Source organism: Vanessa atalanta, chromosome 7 (genome assembly GCF_905147765.1).
Source record: "Vanessa atalanta chromosome 7, ilVanAtal1.2, whole genome shotgun sequence".
Classification (NCBI taxonomy): Eukaryota; Metazoa; Arthropoda; class Insecta; order Lepidoptera; family Nymphalidae; genus Vanessa; species Vanessa atalanta.
Genome location: NC_061877.1, coordinates 5,001,555 through 5,027,578, shown reverse-complemented (window position 1 = coordinate 5,027,578; position 26,024 = coordinate 5,001,555). Strand labels below are relative to the sequence as shown.

Below are 26,024 nucleotides of genomic sequence, written 5' to 3'. Positions count from 1 at the left end.
TAAAATACAAAAAGATGTAAAATAAATATTTTAAATAATTACAATTTCTAATTAGTTATAAAAATAATTGAAAATTGTATTTAGTGCATGACAAAGAATAAATATTTATGAATATTTGGATGATATTCTGATTTTTATTTACATAAAATAAAATATTTTGTGTGCGTTGTTTCTCTATTATTTAATATGTTCTACTCTGTAAATTTGACATTTGACCAAAAGACATATGACAGTTGGCAATTTGGCATTGATATTTATGATGATTGAGGTTTGAGAAAACGAGAACTATTCAATCCGTATGAAATTAGAAGTTGACATATAGTTCGTTGAACGATACAAAGCGACTGTTTGTATTTAAGCAATTATTATATATCTTAATTGAGACTGAGAGACATAAAAGGTAAATTAGTCTTCATAACTTCGTAATTTTTGCTTGATTTGTTATTTAACTATAGATAGTTGCTATAGTCATTTTTCGATTTATCATAAACATATCCGCCCTTTTATTGAAGTCGCGAGTAATTGATCTAACAAGTGACTAGAACTTAAGGTTAGCCTGTTTTTAACCTTGTAGTTCAACTTTAAAGTACATTGTTAAGTTACCATTTGCTGAAGACTCTTTAAAAATACTTTAATGAACTATGAATCATCGGTTGCTTTGCTAATACAGAAGTGAGTAACGACTACGAATTAAGAATTTAGAGGATTCTTATTGGAATTTCGGAAGCATAATAATGGCAGACTTGGAAGAAAAAGTTATAATGACCCCAAAGAGTAAAACACCCACGTCTACTATATTGATAGTCGAAAGGAAGGTAATAGAAGCAGAGCCTAGTGATAAAATACATGTAGCTGGAGGTGATCACACTGGTATCATAATAAATAAGGAAAAAGTATATGGTAAGTTTCAAACTTAAGTTATTACTAATTTCTATGTTAATTATTATTTTTTGTTGTAAAATATAGCATTATAGTTAGAATAATTCAATTAATATAATTATAATATTTTCCTCATTGATTACAGTACTCTAATGAAATTGATTATAAAAGGAAATAAATTCTTGCTGAGCCTAAATATATATTCCACAAATATATTTCTTATTTCAATTTAACTTTAATAATTTATTTTTTTTACAGAAAATGGTGTAACAGAACCATGCCATGCCCAGCTAGAATTCTGTGTTTATTTGGTATCTGCTGTAACTGGTAGTCATACACGAGAAGCAAGAGCACTCCGGTTTTGGTTCAAACCTGAAGTTACTCAAAATGAATGTCCCCATGAGGCACAAGCTTTCTTCCGTGAATTAGTTAGCCCTCAAGACTTTCCTAAAGGTGGAATTTTTTTTTGCTTATTATTTATTTATATTGTTCAACTAATAAATATAATATTTTGTACCTCATGTTTCAAGGATTTATTTAAGATTTTTTTATTAATATTTTCAGATTATGTTGGTTTTATAAAGAAGATAATAAAGCTTATGCAAAATAAATATCACCAACTAAAACTTTTAGAAGTTGAACTAAGACAAGAAGGAAGTGGTCCACCGCCTCCAGGTTTGTTTATTAAATATATATGCACATATTATATCATATTCTTCAATAAAGTAAAGGTATTATATCTCTTACAGAATAATAAATATTTGTACTTATTATTATATATTGCTTTAAATTTTTTTTAATAAAGTACTTTGTTTTAATTTTATGCCACAGAAGCGAATGGCGATATTACGAGTAAGGCAATTATATACAAGTATTATAATGGTTGTATGTATTTAATTTTTAGTATATTAAGCATGTTGTGTTTTGCAAGAGATGACGTATATATTAATAATTTACATATTTTTTTATATATTATAGGATGATTATAAAACAAAGGTCAACTAACATGATGCACTTGATATCTGAAGCATGTTGAAATTTCACATAAATAAAGAAATATTTTCTTTTCACTTCAAATTTCAATTTGCACACAGCTTGAGTGATACATTCCAACTAGAAATTTTTTCTTTTGTATTTTTTGTAGTATTGTAACATGATAGACATTTTTACTGATTGTTCAAATTAATTATATATATGTATATAAATAATGACTATCATAATAGAAATGACTAAACTAAGTTATTCAAACACAATTTTTTATTTGGCAAAGTATAATATCTAGTCTGCTAAATTTTATTGTCATCTATACCAAGAGCGTGTACAAAGTATCAGCTTAAGCGGTTGTGTGACACTGGTTTAAAAATTTTTGCAGATTTGACCTAGAAATATTAATAGGTAAAGTTAATAAAAGCTTTTAAATTACAATATGTATAACTGCTATGTATAAATATCGTCTCTAATAAGTAATCAGTTGTTTGGTTTTGTTAACTTGCTATTACATACAAATACTGACTTTGAAAATTAAAATTACATTTAAAAATAAGATTCTACTGAAGACAGTTTGTGTCCGGGTGGTATATAAAATGATGTTTTCATGTGTAAAATATTAACTCTCGGTATGTATATTTTTGAGGCTAATTGTAATTGAGTCAGCACTGTGTAGTGATGTATGAGATGATATCATCAGCATCAGATTAAAATGAATAAGAAAATTTTAATGATGTAATTTTGTCGATTACTAAAGTGCAATATTAAATGTTAAGTATGTCTATTGTTAGATTATTTCTTATTTTTTTTTATTTTTATTATAATATATATATATATTTAATAATTAAATTGAAAATAAATTGTATAGTCAATTGTTTTGTATTGCATTGCATGGAGTTAGGTTTTATATTATGCAATATTCTCAAACAAATTAATTTTACATTTTTAGCTTTCATCGAAGACACAGTAAACCAAACCTTTATATCTGAGCAAAAGGTACTAGATATGATCGAAAATGCCTATCCTAATCCTCTCTCCGTTGAAGACTTTGTGACGTAAGTATCTTCGTATGTTTTACAATTTTGTTTATTTTACCCTAATTATGCTGTTTATACAATTACCAAAAAAAGATTCTAATGGTATACCACAGTATTAATCATATTTATGAAATAATGAGGTCGCGATTTTTCTTCTTAAATGAAGACGAATATTTTGTCAAGTTCAAAAGTCAACGAAAATGTTGATAATACACGTATACGATAATTATACGCATTTTAATTTCATTGATATAAATTTCAGTATAATGTTTGTACATAAACTCTGTTGAAGATATTTGTATAAATTGATATGATTCTTTTAGTGCTGGAAAATGGTCGAAGACTGAAGTAAAAGATGCTCTAGAGTCACTGGAAGAAAAAGGTTTAACGCGTTTAATGTCCGACGGCGTGTATGTACGTCAGCACAGTATCGACACACAAGTAAGAGTCATTCATATTCATTTTTAAAGCTGATAATAATATTTACATAATAAAAATAAGTATTGTGTTACTGGATGATGTCACCTTGGACAGTGTATAATAGAAATCAATCCTTATTTTTGGTGCACTGATTTTTATGGATCTAAAATTTTTGTCACGCACATTTATTTAAGATGACTTAAAAATAGTCTCAATGACGTCAGGAAACATAAGTTTCACATTTCCGCAAATCAGGGCCGGATCTACCATATGGCTTTATGGGCTTCAGCCCAGGGCCCCGTGGATCAACGGTCCAGCTAAGTCAAGTCAAAGTCAAAAATGGACGATAATGCGAAAGAATCACCTAATTTTATTAAATTAAACAGATCGTCTGTTTTGCAGCCCTGCGAATCTTGCATTCAATCAAATCCATTCAATTCAAGTTTACATTCAGGTGTGTATATATAGGTGTACATCTAGGTGGGCCCCTAATTAGTATTAGCCCAGGGCTACCTAAACTCACAGTCCGGTCCTGCCGCAAATAGTTATTTGTGTCTTTAGTTAGTATATTGTGTTCGTTCTTAATATTTCTGTTAGGTGGTGAAACAAATGCCTACATTATGCTCGTCGCGACAACCGACCATAGCCGTTGTGACGGCTCTGTACTGCGAGAAACAAGCCGTCGATGCCATGATGGACAATCAAGAGACGTATGTCCGATACACTACTGTCGGTGAGTTCCTTAATATAATAATTAACACGATAGATATTTGCACCTCACTCGTCAAGTGTTGACCACGATGTTAGCAGCAATGGTTTGTGTTCCCATAGTTATGTAAGGATATAACTACTTAGTCCCCAAGGTTGGTGGCGTAATGGAGTTGTAAGGAATGTTTAAAAAAATACGATGCAATTATTATAGGCGGTAGTGACCACTTACCATCAGATGGCCCATTTGCTCGTTCACCTACCTATTTCATAAAAAAGGTGAGTGTAATTTTACACATAAAGCTTATTCCACGCATGACGTAGTAGAACATATACTCTATTCCAACCATAACAAGAAAAAAGCCAAATAAACAACATTTGACAGCAAATTGACGCGATATTATTGGTCGAGAGCTGGATTAATTTATGATATTCATTATGGATTTGCGAAAAATGTTATCGGAATTTTGGATTTAAAATTAAAGTGGAAATAAGCAGTTAATTGTAATAGTGTTATATTGTAAATACATATACATTAATCATAAACTATTAGTACTGTACCTGTACAATATAGCTGAGCTGAGCATACTATAGACTGCCTTTATGATAGCTATCGCTAGGTCTAGCTTATAAAGCTACTGATGCGATGTTCTGCGTTAAAATCTCGGACTATGACAATAATAATAGAGTTAATTGGCCATAGATGTTATCTAATATATCTTTATTTATTTTAAAAAAAAAATGAGATTGTAATAATACCTCAAAAGTTCCTACAATGGTATTTACAACTATTCTGTATTCAGAGGTATGACGTTTTATTCATAATCTAACATTTAATAGAGTAAGGTATGGATGTATATACAATCAATCATCCTTATGACAAAGATTTAAATATTCTTGTTATTTAAAATGATTAACGTTATAAAAATTTAAAAAGTCACAGTCTCGTCAGTCTAACAAAATATTGATAACAATAGTTATATTATATAATATCACCATCAGTCAATCGTAATCCACTGCTAGACACGTGCCTCTCACAATGTGTGCCTCAATTCTGATAGAGTCCCGCCGCATTCATTATAATAAATAAAATAAAATTTTATGCTTTATAAGTAACACATTTGTACATTAAATACTGTAAATATTTATTATTATTGTTAATATCTCGTTGTAAGTAAAGGAAAAACGCATACAGGTATAAATCATTAACACCTAAACAACTCTACAGACACAAGGTACATAACATCTTAGTTCCCAGGGCTGGTGGCGGCTTGGCTATGTAAGGAATTTTCGGCGTTGTCTAACCAAGGACATAAGTTACATAATACAAAATATAAATATTTAGTATATCTTATAACACCAGGTCAGTGGCCAGTACACAAAGGCAATATGCTACTAACCTCGAGAACTAAGATGTTAAGTCTCTAGTCAAGTGCCTGTAATAACACTGACTTAGTCACCCTACAAACCGGTATACAACAATACTGAGTATTTCTGTTATGCGGTAGCATATATGATGAGTTGTCATTCACCTACCTATCCAGAAAGGCTTGCACAAAATCAGCTAATTTATTACATTTATAGCTATTATCGAGTGTTGTATGTACATCATAATTATTACCTTATTACTGACGTAATATCGATATTTTTTTTGAACTTAAAAAAATATTTAAGAATTTTATAAAAACCATTACAGTTAGAGAGCTTTGATTGTTTGTGGTAAGAATACCTAATTCTTTACCAATGGTTCAAACCCGGGCAAAGCACCATTGAAATTTGATGTGCATCAATGTTTATAATTCATCTCGCGCTCGGCGATGAAGGAAAACGTCCTGGAAATACCTGTGTATTAAATGAAAATCTGCCAAAGGCATCCACCATACCGCCTTGTAGCAGCTTGTGGCACAAGCTCCCAATCTTCCTGTCAAACGGAAAGGAGACCATAGGACTGGGTTAATTTCAGGCTGTTACTCTATTACTTACTTTTTTTATTTAATATGCTTAAATAATATCTGGCTGACTAGATTGTTATAGAATAGATAATATATTAATTTATGGGTAAAATATTCTTATAGGATATTTTAAAATAAACTTCTCTGCAGGTCATATCAACTTAGTACACTTTAATAAAAAATACAAAATAATAACATTTCACATAGGCATTAAATATTACATGGGTGGGTTCATTCTTAAAAATATATTTTATGACTATAATATAAATAGTTTTGAAATGCTCGCTGTTCTTAACAGATTAATACTGATTTAAAATGGACACATAAAGAGTACAACACGCATACATATTCTACGACTAAGTATATTGGTCGCAAAATAAAAATAAAAAAATTATGCATAAGTAAATGTTAATTCTTCAACTTTGATAACATTGCTTAATGTGAAAAATGTGATGTTTTCTAATGAATTTCTATCCACTTCTAAAGGATCCAGAGAATAATCCCCAATTGCGAGATCTATGAGCATTGAATCCTCATAATTTCTTATTTGTATTTTTAACTTGAAATCCGAAGCTAGAAACAAAACATTCATTAATATAAATTCAGTTGATTATAATATATTTTTAATTTCATTTTATATGTATCTCAATATTAATATTGAAAAAAGTAGAATTTACTACATCTTAGTAATTCATAAATAAATGTTACTTTGTTTTTAATAAATGAAACAAGAACAATAATTTAAGATATGAAATATTATATGAAATTATTTTACTAACTGTTCAGTATTCTTGAAGGCCTTGGACTATCTGGATCTCTTGGTCCACTATTATTTGTTACTAATGTAATAATGTCTTCAGAAAAATCTATTCCCATTTGTAGGACAAAGTCTTGATTGTTCTGGGAAGGTATACCACTTTTTAAATTAAAAAATAACCTGGAAAAATAAACAAATATTTTAAGTTGTATAATTGCACTTTTCAAATTAATAAAAAACAAGTGTGTTTCTAATTTATTGTTTATATCTATTAATTGCATATTTAAAGAATTTTGAGACTCAATTATATAAATAAATAATACTTTTGAATGGCTTGCAATTGTCTATATTTTGCTGCAGAATATAGACTGAAAATATTTTTTTGGCAATATATGTTCAATAGTATTTATTCCACCTTCCTAAAGTAAGGTAAGTCAATAAGGTCGATAATTTCGAATAATATAATAATTTGATGTCTGATGAATTTATTATTTATATATGTAATGTTGATTTATTGAAAAAAAAAAAGTAGTATTGTCTAGGTATGACTCAGTAACTATGATACTTAACTTTAAGCAACAAGAGTGTGTAAGAAATATACATAATTTATAGTGAATTTACTTAATTATTCTAAACTTACAATCGAGATATTTTATGGTTTGAATGTTGGGTTGCGGTGGGATTACCCTACCATACTGTAAATATTTAATCTATGCATACTGGTTGCCATGAGCATCTGATAATAAAGATTAAGAGATAGGTTATATGCTCTGAAAGTTATTTATATCATAGTTAGATATTTTAATATATAGCTTAATGTTTCATTGCTAATATAAAATGTGTACTTACTTTTCTCTATTTTCAGTCATGTTTCCACGTATACTTATTATGTCGTCATTTTTCAAAGGTCTTGGTAACCTAAATATTTCTTCGTTTTCAAGTGTTGACCACATCGTTGTTTGCGTGTGTCCGTTTAATCTCGTCTCGTATGTATCATGTTCTGCACGGCTGCTAGTACTGAAAGAATTTAACACTAACATTGAATGTAATATGTAAACGTACTTCTAATTTTGTGTAAGCATTTAAAGCCGTATTGTTACACCGTATGATTTGTATAAAATTAGTCACTTCAACAAGTTCATTCCTACTAATACATTACCGTATACTTCAATAGAAATTTCCTTTAAGTCTTACGATTGAATTCCGGACGACTGTTTTTAATAAATATATATTTCCGTTTATATTAAGCATTTTATAATAAGTTATTCATTTTATATGAATACACGGTCGTATCTTTCTATAAATTAAAAAGCGCCAGATTTGACAAATGTTGGAATGAATTTTGACATTGACATAAAGTTTTCGTAAATTGGAACATGCATAAAAATCTAAATCTTAAATTGTGTCTATCCGATATAAATGTTAATCTTTTCCTTAAACACTTTAACAAAAACAATAAATAACAAAGTTGCGCGTGTATATTTTGGTTTCAAAACTTAAATAGAAACCTTGACCTATAAGGAAGTTGAATTTAATTAGGATTTGGGTTTTAAAGTTACACTTTTCTGAAAACAGCGACGTTCATCATGTATATAATATTTGTTATATACATATGAATGTATAATAATAAAGTGAAATGTGACAAATTGCGATTTATTTTAATAAATGTTGATGAGAATAAAAAACATTCTTACATACGGCGTAAATAATCTTACCCTATTAAGCACTCGAAACAAGTTTTAAGCATCGTTTGTATTTATTAATAAACACCAACTCAATTACACGTCAGTTTCTATAAAAGTATTTTTTACACTAGCTATCAATAAAGATTTACAGATGGAATGTAGCATTGACGGGGATGACGTAATGTCCAAAACAAACACGTTCACTGAACGGTATATATGGAAATACAATACACACCTTTGAGCAAAGAGATTTAAAGTCTTTAATGACTTTGGCTTTGAGATACAGCTACCTTCGCACCGCATTCACGACTACACTGCGAGACGTCAGACCAGACCAATAGCAAAACTAATTTAACTGGCAGTGAAATTCTGAGAGAGCCTTATATATAAATTAAATTTTATGTGTAATATTAAATAGAATTCATTGTAAATATATTTATAGCATAAAAAATTAGTCATTAACAGGGAAAATTTAGTTAAGTGTATTTTAATGTCGGTTAGTAGTTGTATTAATAATAAAATAAAACAAAATACAGAATCTTGTACATCCAGAGAAAAAGTCCGTTCGACGAAGATTTAATAATTGGCGAACAGTATTATTTCCGCCAACGAATATATTTTTAAGTAGTTTTGTGGTCTTTTACAGTGTTCTTTTTTTTTTGTAAATAGTTAAGTCACAGCGATAAATTCTTCAAACCTTTGTAAAGCAATGAGTGGCTATTTGCAACAGTATCTAGCTTTATTTTCAATCGTTACCTACTTTCTTGGTAGTAGGGCTTTGTGCTAGCTCGTATGGGTAGGTACCACCCACTCATCAGGTATTCTAAAGCTAAATAGCAGTACCCAGTATCATATGACAATGTAAGGAATGGTTAATATTTCTTAATGCGCCATTGTGGGTGGTAGTGACCAAGTGCTAGTAATCAGGTGGTCTATAAGCTCGTCCGCCTTTCTAAAAAAAACACCTTATAAAACACTATTATTGATGATTATAAATTATAATAACTTAGACTCAGGAAAAAGTTTGAACCGAAGATTTCATCTGCCACGCGCAGATTTACTTATGATGTTTTATTGCAATAAAATAAATATTGGAAATTTCGTAAATACATTTCTAATATTTTTTATATTCCGGTTTGACGTATGAGTGAGCCTGTGTAACTACAGGCACAGAGGACATAATATCTTAGTTCCGAAGGATGATGGCGCATGGGCGATGTAAGAAATGCTACATATGCTCGTGCGACTACTATAAAAAATTAAGAATTTGATACAAGAATCGTTTTTATTTTTCTGTATATAAGATATGTAAATATTATGCTGTGATTAGGTCTCATCTTATAAGGAAAATAGACAGACTAGAGAAATATCAGGAATCTTCAAGAATTTGAGTTTTTATTAAAATTATTTAGAAGGATATGTAAAGAATAAAATGGCTACTTTTGTTATTAGCACTGCAAGAAGCCGACGTTATGTCCCTTGTTCCTGCAATTACACTGGTGGGTTACTTTCACTTCCTATACACAGATATATTATTCCGGTAGCATAACTTGTGAGTGGTACCAATATAGACGGGTCGGCACAATGCCCTATCAGCAAAGTTTAGCTTTATATCAGTAAAATATAGTGTTAGTATATTAGGTAACTAATAAAAGTCAAAGGTTCAAGATTTTTATTAGATCGGTCATAGTTCAATTGAGTTGATTAAGTATAATTGTGAACTTTGTTTCAATGCAAATATAATGCTTTTAATATTTGAAGACAGTACAGACGTCTGCCATTTGATTTCACGCTAGGTACTTAACGTTCAGTGTTAAGTAAAAAAAAAACAATTTGCATCTTAAGCAGTCGCGTTTTGTATTTATATACATTAATACAATATTACCGCTGCTGCTTAAGGGGCAGATTGTATTTTTTTACTTAAGACTAATCGAGGCTTATTCTGTATATCAATACAAAGTTATGTCAATCAAATACAATTAAATTTATCTAAAGTAATATAATAAATGTAATTATAAGTCAGACTGTCTAAACTACGCTTTCAAGGCTAAAACCACTCAACCGAATGATGTTAGCTTAAAAAATAATTACTTAATCAGGTATAAAGTAAGCAATTTTTTATACCTAACATCTGACAAGCACTAATACGTGGGCGAACCCGTTAGCGTAAACTAGTATACTATATCCTGCTTGAAGGTCATCAAGTAGTAACTCCACGTTTTTTTTTCATCTATATTATCTTGTATTGAGTAATATGCCTTATTTATGATTACTTTTTATACCCTGTTCAAACTAGCTTGATCTTTTTGACAGACGGGCTAGTGATGAGAAACAGAAAATATAACACATACAACAGTCGATGGAATGCGTAATTCAAATTAGAATTCAATTTTTTTTTACTTATTTTTCTTTTAAAAAGAGTTATACGAGCTAAAGAGACCTCCACTACTAGCCAAAGAGATCCCAACCAAAAGGACCCCCGTTCGTAAAAATAACTTAACAATGATCTTTAATAAGGATTTTTGTAATCGATATTTGTAGCAGTTACTGCCTGTTATTCGGGTCCCTACCGTCCGACCGATGTAACATTGTAGAAGCGTCTATTATTTTCAGTGTTTCTATTTAAATTTTACTTTGAAGCAATAATATATAATAGAAAATGTCTTAAAATTTTCAGATAACGCTTGAATCTTTAGGAACTTTTGTATTATGATTTTTTGTAAATCATTAAATTAAAAAAAATAATATGTTCGTCATTGTCAAAGTTATGTCGATCAGAAAAATTTATATCTGTCAAAAATATCAAGCTACCTTGTACAGGGTATATATACCATTTTTTAAATGTATATATAGCAGTATATATAGCATTTTTTAAAAGTGTTTTTTTGTGTGTAGTATTATTATTTAAGAAGTCGCCAGAACATTACACAATAATGTGTGTGACTCAGAAAAAATGTACTTGCAAAAAACTGACCAAAATAAACTAAAATTAGTGATTCCATCATGAATTTCATGTTTCACTTTCGAGCTTATTACATTTTTGAATGCCTAATAAGATCTACCACAAGTCAGTTATCGGGCCATAACTTTGCTAATGTGTAAGATACCTTCATAAATAATACCTCAAAAGAAAGAGGGATAATCAAGCATATTTTTAGAAAGTATTGAACCAAAAAATATTATCTCCTTTTTTTATTAATTAATGTGAAATCAACTCATAGAATTTTGTTTGATAGATATCACGCACTTCAAATGACTGTATTTTTTTTTCTTATGACGTACATGCTTGATAATTGCTTTCCGAAGATTGGTTGAACATTCATTTAGTAAAATAAAATCAAACTTTGACTACTTTTTTTATATTAAGCTAGCTATTTTGAAAAAAGTGCAGATTTTTGGGTCTTTTTAAAAAAAAATCTTCAAATCTTGCTAGAAAAAAAATAATCAGACTTTGTCTATCGACAGACAACCTTGGCCTAAATAGTTTTGAATTGCCTATACTAGCTTCTCCTTAAAGCTTTGCACCCATCTTTAAGTCACCCTGTATATATATATAACAAGCGATTAAAAATCCGACGCCATCCTGACGTCTCTTGTTTATACAATGATTCTATCATAGCGATAAATGCTTTTGTGAACATACATCATATTGTTTTAAATATATTGTGTGTAAATTCCTACTTATTTAAAAACTTTTCGAAAGGAGTCTTGGGAGTTTCCCCAATTTTACCATGCCTGTGCTACCAATTAATATTGGTGTGTATGCTCAGTGTATAAACTGTTTGGTGGTGTAATTGTATTGATACAATTACTATGTTATTTGTATTGTATTAGGTTACATAAATAATTTTATGTAACCGTAATTTAGATAAGTGATCATGATCAGATGGGCTTGCACAATGCTCTACCACAAGCAAATATATATATATATGTGTAATCGTATAAGGGTTCCTTTTTCTCCTTTTGAGATACGATAAAGTTGTGATTCTACCACAAATACAATATATATTTATATATATATTGATGTACAGTTTTTGATATATGATGAACAATGAAAAAAATAACTCTTTCCTTTTTTATACGTATACTTAGGTACTTACTTAATTTTTTTCAATAATATGCACCTACAAATGTACGGAACCCTTTGTAGGCCTTCATAATATCTATTATATAAGCATGTTAAAGATGTCCACATTTGAGTAGCATTTTTATATAAATGAGAAAAGGTGATTTAATTATATATTGGAAATTCGTAATATATGTATGAGATATACCAGGTAAACGCTTACGAGTATACGTTAGTTGCATACGCATTAGTGTTTGGGAATTCACGACAAGTCACGGGATACGAGACATCCTAGAGTCAAGGTCGCTAGAGGTACCGAGATTTCGAGGGGGTTTTAATTATCGTAAATGAAATTCGCTGTTGTATCATCATAATTGTCATTTGTTTAGTAATCAATATTTATCAAATTAAGTGATCGATATTCCATATAAATCTTTAATGTTTTGTAATTATTAAACAAAATTTGCAAAGTAGTATATGAGTATAATATTCATCACCAATAATTAATCATCATTTCATACCTTGTCACAGTTAGTCATCATTCCCAACACCAGAAATTCATTTTTTTTTTGTAATAACATGCTTTAACTATAAAAGTAACTTACTTAGAGATCTTATCATAGTTAGTAGTATTTTGGTTTGGTGTCCCGTATTTCCGAATCTTCCGAATGAAAGAATTAATACGAAGAATATTTACAAAGATAATTAGTTCATTAAATATCAATAAAAAAAAAATCACACTCAGCGTGTCTCGAGCGTCGAAAAGTCCTGGGACTTCGAAACACGATACGTTCCGGGAAACTAAACTCTAAACTCCCGTTATAGATAACTCATATAAAGTAACCTAGGCTGTCTAAACAAAAAAAATAGCAACCGATTTGGACTTAAAAATGCGGCCATTAGAAATAACTTACTAATGAGAAAATAATACTAGTTTAAATTGAAACATTTGGGCTTAATAATTATAATAATAGAATAATAATATTGTGGTAACATTAATTGCATTTAAAATTATAATATATAGTACTTCATTACGTACCAGTTTTTCAAGATCACTTTTGATATACATATAGTCTATTCAAATGGAAGAAGGAATGTAGACATACAAACCTTAGATTTCGTTATTCCAAGCGATTTTCTAATAGCTCTGCTATTTTTTACACTACTAACAGTACTTGATTAATATATCTTTATTTATAACTAGCTGTGCCCGCGACTTCGTGCGCGTTGTTTGAATTTAAGTTATTTGGATATTGTAGCGTGATTTTATTTTTATTCTATATATAATTCTAAAATAAAAGTAGCTTAAGTTACTCCTTATTACATCCGCTATCTGCCAGTGAAAGTCCCGTCGAAATCGGTTCAGCCGTTCCAGGAATTAGCCGGAACAAACAGACAGACAGATAGATAGACAAATTTTCTAAAACATGTTATTTTGTTATATGTACCGTGTATACATACATATGCATTTAGTAAAAATGGGTTATTTTAATATTACAAACAGACACTCCAATTTTATTATATGTATCCAATGTATGTATGTACCAATTTTATTATATACAACACTATTCCACTTAACTATTTATATCTGTGTAGTTTAATTTTACTCCGAAAACTACGATAACAGTTTCGTCGACGTTCAAAACGGTTTTTTAGCAAATCAAATTGTTGTCCTCTTGTGAGTGCAAAAGTCTATATAAAGTTATATTCTATTGTATCGTAGTATTTATTATGTACTTACTTTCACAACTACTAATAATTTAAGTCAAGCCGTGCAGTTGTTTCAAAATTCATATTTTAAAATAGATTTTAGTTTTAAAGATACATAATTGTATTATAAATTTGTATGCAAGTTGCTACCTAACTATTAAATTCCATCCTAGTCTATTAATTAATTATTGTAAATATATTTAAATACATTTACATTATAAAAGACAAAACGTGAACTTATGTGTTTTTTTCCTATGATTACTCCTATAAATAATAATTGAATGATAAAAATAAATTATTTCATTCAATTGTGCGTTATACATACGTGCCTTTATTAATAGCGTAAGAACAGGCAACGATAAGCGCTAAAATGAATACTAGTGATTGAACACATCGAATTCGATGAGTATAAACAACACTAGGACCGAGCTTGATCGAACTAGTGCGTAAATTATAAGGAATTTAATATGTATCGCATATTATGTAGACGTAAGCTACTAACAGGAAGACTTGTCGTTTATTCGATTTACTCTTGTCTTAGTTAAGTTATTGCGATACAAACTTTCCGAGCTTTGTCACTATTTTGATAGCCTGTTTATTCAGGCATCTTTGCTCAAACTTGAATCGATCGATTTGATTGATTTAGGATTCCAAGTGTTAAGTGTGAAGTGAAATTAATAAAAACACAGGTTTTATTTTTATAAAAATATTGATTTATTAGAAACAAAACTCTCGGACCAGCCGAAAAACATTTACCTAATTGACTTAACATTAGATTATATTGACTAGATTTTTTATACAACTATAACTTGCGACCGATGTAGGAACAAGCAAGATCACTTTGCATTGAAAGTTATTTTCTTTATAAAAGTATTATATACTTTAAATAATTTCTTTGGTTACTTATTTAAGTAACTGTATTTCTTCTCTTTTAAAACTGAACGTAATATTATGAACATTTGAGAATCCTTTCACAGTAATAAAATCGACTAAATCAAAAGATTGGAAGTTAATGAATTCTCCTAAAGACCCTCGGACGATTCCAGCACCTTCGTAATATAATTCCATAACGTGTTTATCCGTATCATTTTCTAAAACGGTTCTGGCGTTAAATTGTAAAACAAATGGCGAAGGATCTGCAACAAAACAAATTATTAAAAATGTAACTATGGTAATTATTATGATGTACTAAGCAATCTCTTTTATATCTTATTTTATTAAATATGATACGTCGAATCATGCTTGTTTAATATGCTTACACGATATAGTCTTCAGTTTCGGCAAAGAAACAGAAGTTTCTACGCCATCGTTGGTCAGGAGAAACTTTTTTTTTTCAGGAATATATTTAACGTGGCACTCATCTTGTGCACTCATCTTTTCCCCCGAAAATGTTAAGCTTAATCTGAAAGTAAAATATTTATTTAACACACAGTTTAAGAAAATACTGTATATTTATTAAGTTAAGTCACAATTGCCTAAATACGATATCCTCGAAAAAATATAATCCATCAATAAAGTTTAAAGTTGTCAGATAGACTAAAATAAACTGCATTTGATTTGATTTAGATACAAGATACTTAATAAAATGTTAGCTTTGAAATAACCTAAAATTAATCGGCATCTTTGAAATCACGAACACGTGTACGAGATTCACAGTCACTTGGTCGTATTTAAGAGACTCACGAAGGCTTAGCGACAATAGCGTACTGCAAAGCGCAGAACAGTTAACACAAAAACAGAACAGTAAAATTATTAGAAAATAATGTATAAATATAAACACCGGTACTTACTGGTCGTGTTCGTTGTTTAACATTCCTCCTAGTATAATGTTCATTCCACTCTCAATAGCCATGGGAAGTTTCAGTGTAACACTTTCATCAATCGGTTTCAATTCGGTCCGATTAAAAAGATAACCGAAAATGATTATATACAGTAATAGTTCCATTATAATTAACACTTTTTACTATTTCCAAAATCAAATTTATGTGATTTACTTATTTAATTTACTCTATATATCAATTACGTGTTTAATGTTTCATGAATAAATTATTAATGATACCTTTGTAAATACAATACGTATATATATCATTAAGTAATATAATGATTCACAACAAATATTCATTTGGTTTGGTTTCTAATACGTATCCGTTAAAATTAACCAAATAATTCCTTTTAGAGATGAATGAAAATTGACGTGCCTATATTTTATACTATAAAAGGCAAAGTTATATATGACTGAGTATCAATTAGCCTTTACTATGATACCTCTATAACATATAGAGACTATAACATATAGATTATATAATATTTGAAGTAATGTCGTGAGACGCACTAAATAATGGATTTTGTGAAATTTAGTTTCCGTTTTGTGCTTTTTAGTATCCCTCTTGAACGGCTTATAATTAATATTTCGAAATGTTTTGAATTTAGTCCGTCAAGAGAAATAAATGTTACGTTCATAGTGAATATTTTTGGTATCAGGAAAATGTGTCGCGTTGTTTATTATTAAATTGCGCTCGTTGCTCTGGAAAATCTGCTACACGTGTTTGATCCCGCAATAAAGCTCCAAATCCTCAACAGGAGACGAGGCCGAAGCCTAGCAGTGGGACATTTATTAATATCAATAAATTTACTTCTAAATTTACTTTTAAGACTCGTCTACATGAGCACATATTGTCTGAAAGCGCATAGTTCTCATGACATCTATAGAGCACTATTATTTATATGTTTTTACTATAGATAGTATGGATCGATTATTATTCTAAAGTTTATATGTTTGTGTATTGTTATTTTTTAATTACCGCCTTCATGGTTTTCTTTTTGGCTTAAGGGTTGACTGGCAGCGAATGTATTCAGGCATTAAGTATTATTCTCATAACCTTTTATTTTCGACGATATTTGGTATTTTTGTACAACGTTGTTCATTAAAATTATACTGAAATAAAATTTCTAAAATAATCTAAAAAGTTGTAGCTGTAACTTGTTTTTTTTGTGTATATTTGACAAACTTTAATTGTTTTAAATATAACATTTACTTGCGTCGTTTTATTATTCTTAAATTCTATACGAATTTATGGAAGTTAAAAACAGTTGTTAAACTATACATTGTTATCCTAAAATTATGTCCTCTGTATATTTGTTTCACAGGCGAATCAAATGTCTATACTTTGGGTACTATTGGCAGTCATCGAGTTGTCACCACTAAGTTGCCATCAGTTGGAAGAACTAGAGAAGCAATGACAGCAGCCGGAAACACCACAACCAGGCTTCTTGGAATTTTCCAGAAGGTAAGATGTTTTCTTATATCAAAATTCATCTCTATAAGCCCGTTAGTGTATGTGGGTTTAAATTAATTTTATAATGACTGTTCTACGTTTGAAGTAAGTTTTAGTAACTTAGTCAAATCGGAATCGTACCCGAAGTAGTAGCGGGTTTCGGAGAAGGTTATAACTTTAATAAAATAGAGAAATGAGGAATAAAAATTATTACTTAGTTTTTTCGTTTTCGTTTGATGATATAATTTATTAAATCTTAACAGCCTTTTTTCTTTTGTCATGACATTTAAAACAATATTTAACCTTACCCGATCGCTTTTCCAAAATAAACTAAAGAAAAAACTTATTATGTAAGAAATTTTCTTCAAAAAAGGTCCGTAAGGTCATTTACGATATCAAGAATTTTTTCGAGCAACCTTATTTTGGTTAGTTTTACATGGACATAATCCAAAAGCGTTAAAACCCAAAACTCTGTGAGATCTTTAAGGGCTTTTACTTGAAATTATCTAAATAGGCGATTGTTTGTGTTTTAAATTTAAAGACGGTAACATGAACTAGTAGATACGTCCTTAAAGAATCGTATTTCCATTTGTACGGAAATCAATTAGCCAGTCAACGTTAATATATTTAGTATGCCCTCGCAGGCAAAGTCTACATTGTACGACTATGTGAAGTGGCTGCGGGCATAATTCAAATCTGTGAATGTATCGGTACGGATGTTTAAATCGAGAGTAACAGTTCCGAAATAACTAAACGATTGCTTACGAATTCCAACGAGATTATGATTATTTAAGAGACGTGTTTCATGTGGAATGTTCGCTTAAAAAAATTATGATTGTCTACATATTACTGAACATGTTTATTTAAATTTATAATGAATTTATATGATGACATTTATATTTAAACTGTTTGTGTTTGTAACACGTGATTTTAACATGGAGTTTAAAAATTACAAAATAATTTTATTACATACATTTTTTACATACTTATTATTTTATTCCCTGAAATCGGAAAATGAAAAAAAATATCCTTTAAACTTGAGCCATATGCATAATGGGGAATTTTATTTATAGTTAACACAAATGTAATTAAACTTTTTGTTATAAAAAAAAATGTAGTGGATTATTTATTGTTATTACATAGAATGGCTTTTACTTTGAGGCGGCTCTTTTATGTTCAAAACAATTAAAAACAACTTAGGTACATCTGCCCACGAGCTCGAACAAACTTGTATTTCATGACGTGTACGTTACAGCTAATTTGACCTCGTTGGTAATTTTACGTCATTTGGGTATATAGGTCAATGTTATTCTTCTCAGGTGGATTACGTGTTTTTGGTAGGCGTAGGCGGAGGGGTTCCACACTACACGGACTACTCGAAGCATGTGAGGCTCGGCGATGTTGTTGTTTCGACGCCCGCTTCAGATTTGCCAGATAAGTATGTTATTAATTTACAATCGAATTTCAAAATAATACTCAGGGAGCTGGTGAACTGTTTGGTACTTCATTCAATTATATTACTTATTAATAAATACTGAAGTTCAAATCGAAATACAATTCCAATTCAGGTGCCAACATTTGGTCGAATGTCAGCATCATATTGAAAATTATCATTATTTATATGAAATGAATAAAAAGGGGTACCAAATTTTGGGATACGGATTAGTAATGCTAAAATGGATATTATATAGAAATTATGCTCGCTAGAACCTAAATGTGACTAAGGCTATTCAATTACAATTGGAATAAAATTATTTAAAAGACAAAATCTCGATGTAACCATTGGAAATAAATTAAATGAGGTTGCCGTCGCCCTATAATAAGTTCAAATGTAATTGTATATCAATATTACCATATGGTACACTAAAGTGCTGACTTGTGACAATTATTTTCTGACTGCACGTTGGTCTAGTTAGTAGTCATGTGGCCGCAGATTTAGAAGTCCTTGATTCAAACCTCAGCTCGCACCAGCAAAAAATTGTTGGGTTTTACTGTTGAAAAATTCACAGTAGCAGCTCGAAGTCTGGATGAAAGAACATAAAGCCGTTGTCTTGCACCTGAACTGTTTCCGGTCGTGTCAGATTTTCCGTCTTAAAGGATTCTAAGAGTGAGGGATAAGAGCATACACCTGTGTTGGCACACACACTTGTGCACTACAATATGACCGTAATAGGTCAGGATGACAGCATTTACTTATTATTAGCATTAGTCATTCAATACACGTTTAGCAGTTTGTTCACACGTATAGAAAAACTTCTCTTGAATCTAACGACCAAAGTCCAAACCTAAACCTAGTAATAAAGTAAAGGGAAAACACAACCGTCCTTTTAGGGACCTTTTTATTTTTGTGACTCAATAGAATAGTTTTTATTTACCTAAATTGGAATCGATTCACATGGTACGTGACTTAATTAATGACAGGACTCGGACTCGATCATATCACCTGCCGCATAACATCACCATTGACGTAGTTGTTACTGAAAACGTAGCATTGGGGAAACTGTTTAATTTTATGTTTATTGCTAATTATATTCAAAAACTATCAGTATTCCTGCTAATAATATTATGTAAGTTTTCCTATATTATGATGTTTATTTATAAGTAATTGTTAAACTTAATGGGGTTATCAGAATTAACCGTCATCAGAAAGAACTTACTTTACCGTTTTATTGTATATAAGCGAAAATTAGAAGTTAAATACCAATATTCGAAAATCAGTCTTGAGTTTGAAGCCCTTAATTATAAGTTCTAACATATGCCGGATACTTCAGTGCATTGGGCTGCACATAAGTCTCTAAAAGAGAAGAGTCTCTTATGACGTTGTTGCACTAACAAGGACGTAAATTAACAGATTTATGTACCATTTACACTCGATTGTAACAATACTGAACGTTAATTACTCGTTCTCGATATTTGGCGGAAAAGTATCGTATGAATGAATTTAAATACTTATTACTAAAAGGAATTTAAATATTACTCGTATTTTTTTTTAATATTAAGCAAACTTAATTAGCTTACTTAAAGTTAATATGATAATATTGTCAGGTACGTGTATATATTCTGCGAAAAAGCGGAACGCAATGACAAGGGTGGATTCGACTACGAGGTGAAACCCTACAAGCCAGCGGACTACCTCTTGCAGGACATCGCTTTACGACTCGCAAGTACATCTGCTTCGTGGAGCACTTATGTTAACGAAGGTACTTTTTTATTTCAACGTACAACGCGATCTTGCAGATTATTTACAAACTTTCCTATGTGCAATTCCAACCTATTCAATATAAGTTATATTAATCGCATAACAACAGAAACAATGGCATTATTTTTATTTTCTTCATTCTCGTCTTTTTATAATAATGAATAGCTGTATCTGCCCACTTTAACTTTTATATAATATTGAGTTGAGTGAATCTGAGTTAACTCTACTGAGTTGGTATGAAAACCTGCTTAATGATAGTAATCCAACCACATATATGGTAATAACACTCGATAAGCGACGAGGAAAAAGGTCATTGCCCTTAAGTGGAGTGTAGGTATTTGTTTAACATTAGGTAATTGACGAGTTCACTTTATATTAAATAATACTCGTAATAATTTAGTTTGTCCCTCTCTTTTTTGACGTCTATACGTAAACTGGTTCACTTACCCTTCCAACCTAATCAAAACAATATTAAGTAGTGCTGTTTGGTAATAGAATATGTGAGAAGTGGATGGTACCTACCCAGCCGTGGTTACATAAAACCCTACCAAATAAAATATTAATCATTTTAAATAAAATAATTGGATGGCCCTACAAACGCAGAAACTCTCGGCACGATGGGTTAATCATTGTATACGAATATAATATGTAAACTTAAGGTGTCTTTAAAGGGACATGAATCTTGTTTAGTGATTTTCCCAGTACTTTATCATATACTCGCGTAATCGTCTTGTGGGAAGGTTATTTATTTATAGATTTTCCTGACATTTAATTAGTGCTTCATTTTATCTTTATTAAGTATTCAAATACAATACGTTCCTTAAGTTTAAAATATCATATGATACCATACCTGCTGTATTTGGACCAAAAACGTCGTTGATATTGTGTTCCTTTTGCTATGGTTGTGTTCCGGTTAAAATAATGAGTGAGCCAGTGTAACAACAGGCACAAGGGACATAACATCTTAGTCTCCAAGTTTGGAGGCGCATTGCTGGATGTAAGGAATGGTTTTTATTTCTTCTTTCTTACAGAGCCAATGTGGTGACCACTTACCATCAGACGCTCTATTTGCTCGTCTGCTTACCGATTACGTAAAAAGACCAATATTCATGAAAAATCAAACGAAAAAATAATCAGAAACAGATTTTTTTAACGGAATCCTCATTGTTTTATAATAAAAAAATATTTGAATTTGTAGGCAGAACTATTTGGATCTTCGCATTGGTTACAAAGTCATAAATCCACATGTACAAATTTGTTTACAGGATTAGATCGTCTACGGGGCGTTCCGGGAAGATGGGAGCCCCCGGAACAAGCCACGGATCGCTTGTGCGTGGATGTCGGTGGAGGAGCTTTCATAGAAGTGTCTCATCCGGCGCCGCAAGGTGAAACTATGTAAGTGTAATTCATACTAGCTACTCAACTCGACGTCGCATTAGTTCACTTCAGGTTTTATTCAGAACAATATTATAAATAATTATTATTATGCTAAGTAACAATACCCAATGTTTATACGTTTAAGGCATCTATACATAAACGCGACATTAGAGTCGCCGAGGCCGTACTCTCTCTGATCGAGCGAGGAGCAGGGCCCGCTGTTAAAAAATATACTTATGTATTATTTTCAACAAAAAAAAAGTCAGTGCGGGCCTCGTCTTCCAACAAGACGACAAGCTTGAAACCCAGCGAAGATTTGCTGGTGCAGTAAAAATGTAAAGCGCCAAAATGTATGAACGTAGAATGTAAAAAAAGGCATGGGCAACTGTGAGCCCGTGGATGTTGTAAATTAAAAAAAATATATGTTTATACGAGTACGAGTTAGCCCACACTAGATCCGCCAGTAACCTATCTTCTATTTATTATAATTTCTACTAATATAGTTGTAACTTATAAATTATAATGGTCATGTTTAACTTTAAAATCACGACACGTGTGACACGAATGTGTTGGTGCGTTAGGTGAGTTTTAGGAATCCTAAGAACTCTATTTTCCTTGATATTTTTGTATACTGCATACAAAACTAGTTCGCGCTAACTAGTTGATTCTATTTTAAATTTTCTATAGGAATAGTTATTATTGATATATCGGTACTGCTTGTGAGAATTCATACTTAAAAATGTTTTTGGTTAAAAGTGGGTTTACATAAACGTCTTAAGCGAAGTTACTGTATCTGAAAGACAAATGTATAGATTCCGATATGTGTTTTTCAATTTTAAACGGAACATTAACTATGTAGCAGTAAATCAAACAATGATATTTATAACATTTTATTCATATTATTGCATAGATGGTAGATATTCCTCTAGTAAGGTATTATTAAATAAAATGAGTTACCGAATTCATTCTGCAGTTCAGAGAGAAGACAAGTTCTACTAATATTCATAATTCAATTTCATAAACGTATCTTATCTAATGGGTAACAGTGTACATTTTGTATGTTACATTTTCTGTCTATTTTAATAGACTCTGACGAATTATTAAGGACGGAGCAAATTATAAACATCCCTTTCCTAGTCTGTAATATATATGTTTCATACTATTCGGTTATATAACCTGTTAATATAATGAGAAAATAATTAACTAATAACCTTTAATGGCCACTTAGTTTTGTGTCATGAATCTCACACGAATGTAGCAACTAGCTACATCTGACATGTGTCGTTCAGCCGCAGCGCGCGCGTGCACTGCGCGCCGGTGGCGGGCGGGCGCGCCGTGGCGAGCGCGGGCGAGGCGCGCGCCGCCTTCGCTGCGCATGCGCGCGCACTCGCATACGACTGCGAGCTGGACGCCGTGCTCGACAGCGTCGTCGGCAACTGCAAGGACTGCTTCATATCTATCAGGGGTGAGTGACGGCTTACGAATGGTTCGATGTCTATTACCAGCGGGGCTGGATTTAGGGGTGGGCAACCGAGGCAACCGCCCTGGAGTCTCCAGGAGAAATTCCGACGAATTAACAATTTTAACGTAATATATTTTTTCTATCTAGTTATAGTCAAATTCTCATAAAATATTAGTAATAACTGTTTAAATGTCACTGACACAACGAAACATGACTGACAAAAATGAAAATGTTCAAATAAATTTGTAAAATAATTATTAGGGGACTTCACTTCTTTGTGGCCCCCAGGGCATCGACGTCTTTATGGCTCCCAGGCCTTCAAACCTTTAAATCCGGTACTGATTAGAAGATATCCTGATGCTGTCTTCTGCATCGATTCTTCCTATTCATAAATATACCAAGATTTGATACTCATTTATATAATCGTTACATTTTATGGACAACTCCCATAACTATCAAGGATGTACGAAATATATCAAATTACGGCTGAATAATATATTTTGCGAAGAATTTTGTGGGATAAACGTCATATTCTGACCACATACACCACAGAGTATACAATACATCATTTTACTAATTTTGTAAAATATGTGTATGTGGAATGGAATGAGGCTGAAAGTTAAATTTAAAGAATAGAATCAAGTTGAATTTCACATATTATATCTTTTACGGAATAATGCGTGATGAACATAATTATAATGTAAATAAATAGGTACAACACGCATTATTCCATTTTAATAATCACAACCAACTTTAAATACCATTATTATTAACAATAGTGCAAATATTAATGGAATTTCAAGTTGGTTGTGATTGTTTTTTTATTTTACGACGCATAAAATTCATCATAAACGACACTGTCGATTACACCCGTCGAATTCAATGTATCTTTGTTTGTCTCAATACATTTAAATGAAACTTAAATTAGCTGCTAAACAAATTGAAGAGCACGCGAACGACATCGCCGGCAACAGCTAGTATAACATAATTGTATATTCCAGGTATCTCCGACTATCGCGACGGCACCCGCGGCAAGGACTGGCAGCCGCACGCCGCCCTGGCCGCGGCCGCCGTCATGAAGGCGATCATTACTGCCATGGCGCCTCCCACAGACTAAACACGGAGACGGTAACGAATCATAATAATTGTGGGCCTTAAATACTTTATAGAAGTAAAACAATTATTTATTAACTTATTGGTCTTTTGGACCGTTTCGATATGTGGCCTAATACGTATATATAACACATTATACGAAGTTATATTTTATCGACGCTTCAATCGCTTGAAAAATTGAAATTACAAGTGCCGATGAGTACAGTCAATAAACAATCTAAGACGCACAGAGATTCCAATATTTAAAAAAAAATCAAAACATTCAGAGTACTGCATTTCGAATCTTTACAGAAACTGATCGACGTCTTTATTATTAACACTTTTCGTATAGAACTAGAAGAAACATATATTTGTAGTTAACATTAGACGAGATTACAGGTCCACTTGCCTTACTTTACTTGTTAGAATTCTAGTATATAGAACTTTTTTTATTCATATACTATTAAACAGTAGTTATACATCCGTTTTTTAATGTTACAACTTTATTAACGTTACATCGTAATACACAATATAATTCCTCTCATTATCTATTTAAAATATCTTCAAATAAGTTATCAGGTCTTCTAATGTTGAAAAATGTATCTACGTTAAGTTTTTATAGGCCTTCCATAAATAATAATGACTTTTCTAATCGAGAGTGGTATCTCTGTTTTTTAACTACTCTTGAATATTTGACACTGTTGATTATGATTTCACTTTTTCCATTTTACAATTATATACTGCCATGTGTCTTCTTATATTAATAAGGTTTTCGTGTCACGTTCATAGGGTAAAAAGTGTAACCAGTAGATTAAGAGGGAACAATAATTATAGCGAGTTATTATTGAGAAAAGTCCCTTTAATATATACAATATTAAAATGACGTGCTAATGCAGTTCACAAAGTTACCAAAGTTTTAAAAGTCACCTAATTCATTATTTATTGTTTGGTCGAATTAAAAGTTAAATGAAAACTTTTTTACTATTTTATTGCCAGAACATAGATTATAGAAAAAATGTAGACTAACTTAAATTATTCCTCTGCCATAAATGGCCTAAATATGTAGGAAAATATTTATATTCAGAAATTGAAATGTTTTACAATTTGTTGTGAAAACCAAAGGTTTTTCTTTCGGCTGTTTTACACAGGACTAGTCGCCTGGTATGTTACATTTATTTACACATAATATTAAACTTAGATATACCTTATACACATTATATTTATAAAACTATTTGATATATATATGAACGTTGAATTTGAATGTTTTAATCATTCATTAAAATTTGTTACCCCTTGTGAGCAATGTTGTGATTAATGTTTCATTACAACTTGTACAAAATTATTTCACTCATTTTAATGTACTTTTTGAATCTGGTAACATTAGTAGCAACGATTATCAATTTGATTTGAAAAAAATT

The 26,024-nt window shown here is 30.9% G+C and overlaps 3 protein-coding genes across 7 annotated transcripts; 1 reads left to right on the top strand and 2 right to left on the bottom strand.

The window, feature by feature from the left end:
* The first annotated feature begins 258 nt into the window (after window positions 1-258).
* Window positions 259-25,606, top strand: LOC125065501. Of its 3 annotated transcripts, none has more exons than XM_047673156.1 (14): window positions 259-400; window positions 671-900; window positions 1,138-1,332; window positions 1,444-1,554; window positions 1,711-1,731; window positions 2,816-2,921; window positions 3,227-3,344; window positions 3,921-4,056; window positions 17,349-17,488; window positions 18,796-18,914; window positions 20,522-20,676; window positions 21,941-22,070; window positions 23,342-23,517; window positions 24,516-25,606. In XM_047673156.1, exons 2-14 carry the CDS (start codon window positions 735-737, stop codon window positions 24,629-24,631), a joined length of 1,689 nt encoding a protein of 562 aa, XP_047529112.1. In that variant the 5' UTR covers window positions 259-400; window positions 671-734; the 3' UTR covers window positions 24,632-25,606. The 3 variants fall into 3 exon arrangements, with proteins under 3 accessions (XP_047529112.1, XP_047529111.1, XP_047529113.1); XM_047673155.1 differs by having other exon boundaries at window positions 1,711-1,764; XM_047673157.1 differs by lacking the exon at window positions 1,711-1,731.
* On the bottom strand, window positions 6,135-8,785 carry LOC125065503. 3 transcript variants are annotated; one of them, XM_047673158.1, is made up of 4 exons: window positions 8,661-8,785; window positions 7,590-7,757; window positions 6,763-6,920; window positions 6,135-6,556 (listed from the first exon to the last, which is right to left on the bottom strand). In XM_047673158.1, exons 1-4 carry the CDS (start codon window positions 8,726-8,728, stop codon window positions 6,375-6,377), a joined length of 576 nt encoding a protein of 191 aa, XP_047529114.1. In that variant the 5' UTR covers window positions 8,729-8,785; the 3' UTR covers window positions 6,135-6,374. The 3 variants fall into 3 exon arrangements, with proteins under 3 accessions (XP_047529114.1, XP_047529115.1, XP_047529116.1); XM_047673159.1 differs by lacking the exon at window positions 8,661-8,785 and adding an exon at window positions 8,456-8,641; XM_047673160.1 differs by lacking the exon at window positions 8,661-8,785 and adding an exon at window positions 7,900-8,090.
* On the bottom strand, window positions 15,017-16,232 carry LOC125065504. The gene is made up of 3 exons (XM_047673162.1): window positions 15,992-16,232; window positions 15,461-15,603; window positions 15,017-15,337 (listed from the first exon to the last, which is right to left on the bottom strand). The coding sequence occupies exons 1-3, from the start codon at window positions 16,144-16,146 to the stop codon at window positions 15,105-15,107; spliced, it is 531 nt and encodes a 176-aa protein (XP_047529118.1). The 5' UTR covers window positions 16,147-16,232; the 3' UTR covers window positions 15,017-15,104.
* Window positions 25,607-26,024: the final 418 nt, after the last annotated feature.

Coding starts and splice junctions, on each gene's coding strand:
- LOC125065501 (XM_047673155.1), top strand. CDS start 735: ATGGCAGACTTGGAAGAAAAAGTTATAATGACCCCAAAGAGTAAAACA. Junction 1,333..1,443: donor CCCTCAAGACTTTCCTAAAG/GTGGAATTTTTT, acceptor TAATATTTTCAG/ATTATGTTGGTTTTATAAAG. Junction 1,555..1,710: donor AAGTGGTCCACCGCCTCCAG/GTTTGTTTATTA, acceptor TTTATGCCACAG/AAGCGAATGGCGATATTACG.
- LOC125065503 (XM_047673158.1), bottom strand. CDS start 8,728: ATGCGGTGCGAAGGTAGCTGTATCTCAAAGCCAAAGTCATTAAAGACT. Junction 6,921..7,589: donor ATGACTGAAAATAGAGAAAA/GTAAGTACACAT, acceptor TTATTTTTCCAG/GTTATTTTTTAATTTAAAAA. Junction 6,557..6,762: donor GCCTTCAAGAATACTGAACA/GTTAGTAAAATA, acceptor TTTTGTTTCTAG/CTTCGGATTTCAAGTTAAAA.
- LOC125065504 (XM_047673162.1), bottom strand. CDS start 16,146: ATGGAACTATTACTGTATATAATCATTTTCGGTTATCTTTTTAATCGG. Junction 15,604..15,991: donor TTAAACAACGAACACGACCA/GTAAGTACCGGT, acceptor TTTTACTTTCAG/ATTAAGCTTAACATTTTCGG. Junction 15,338..15,460: donor GAAACTGAAGACTATATCGT/GTAAGCATATTA, acceptor GTTTTGTTGCAG/ATCCTTCGCCATTTGTTTTA.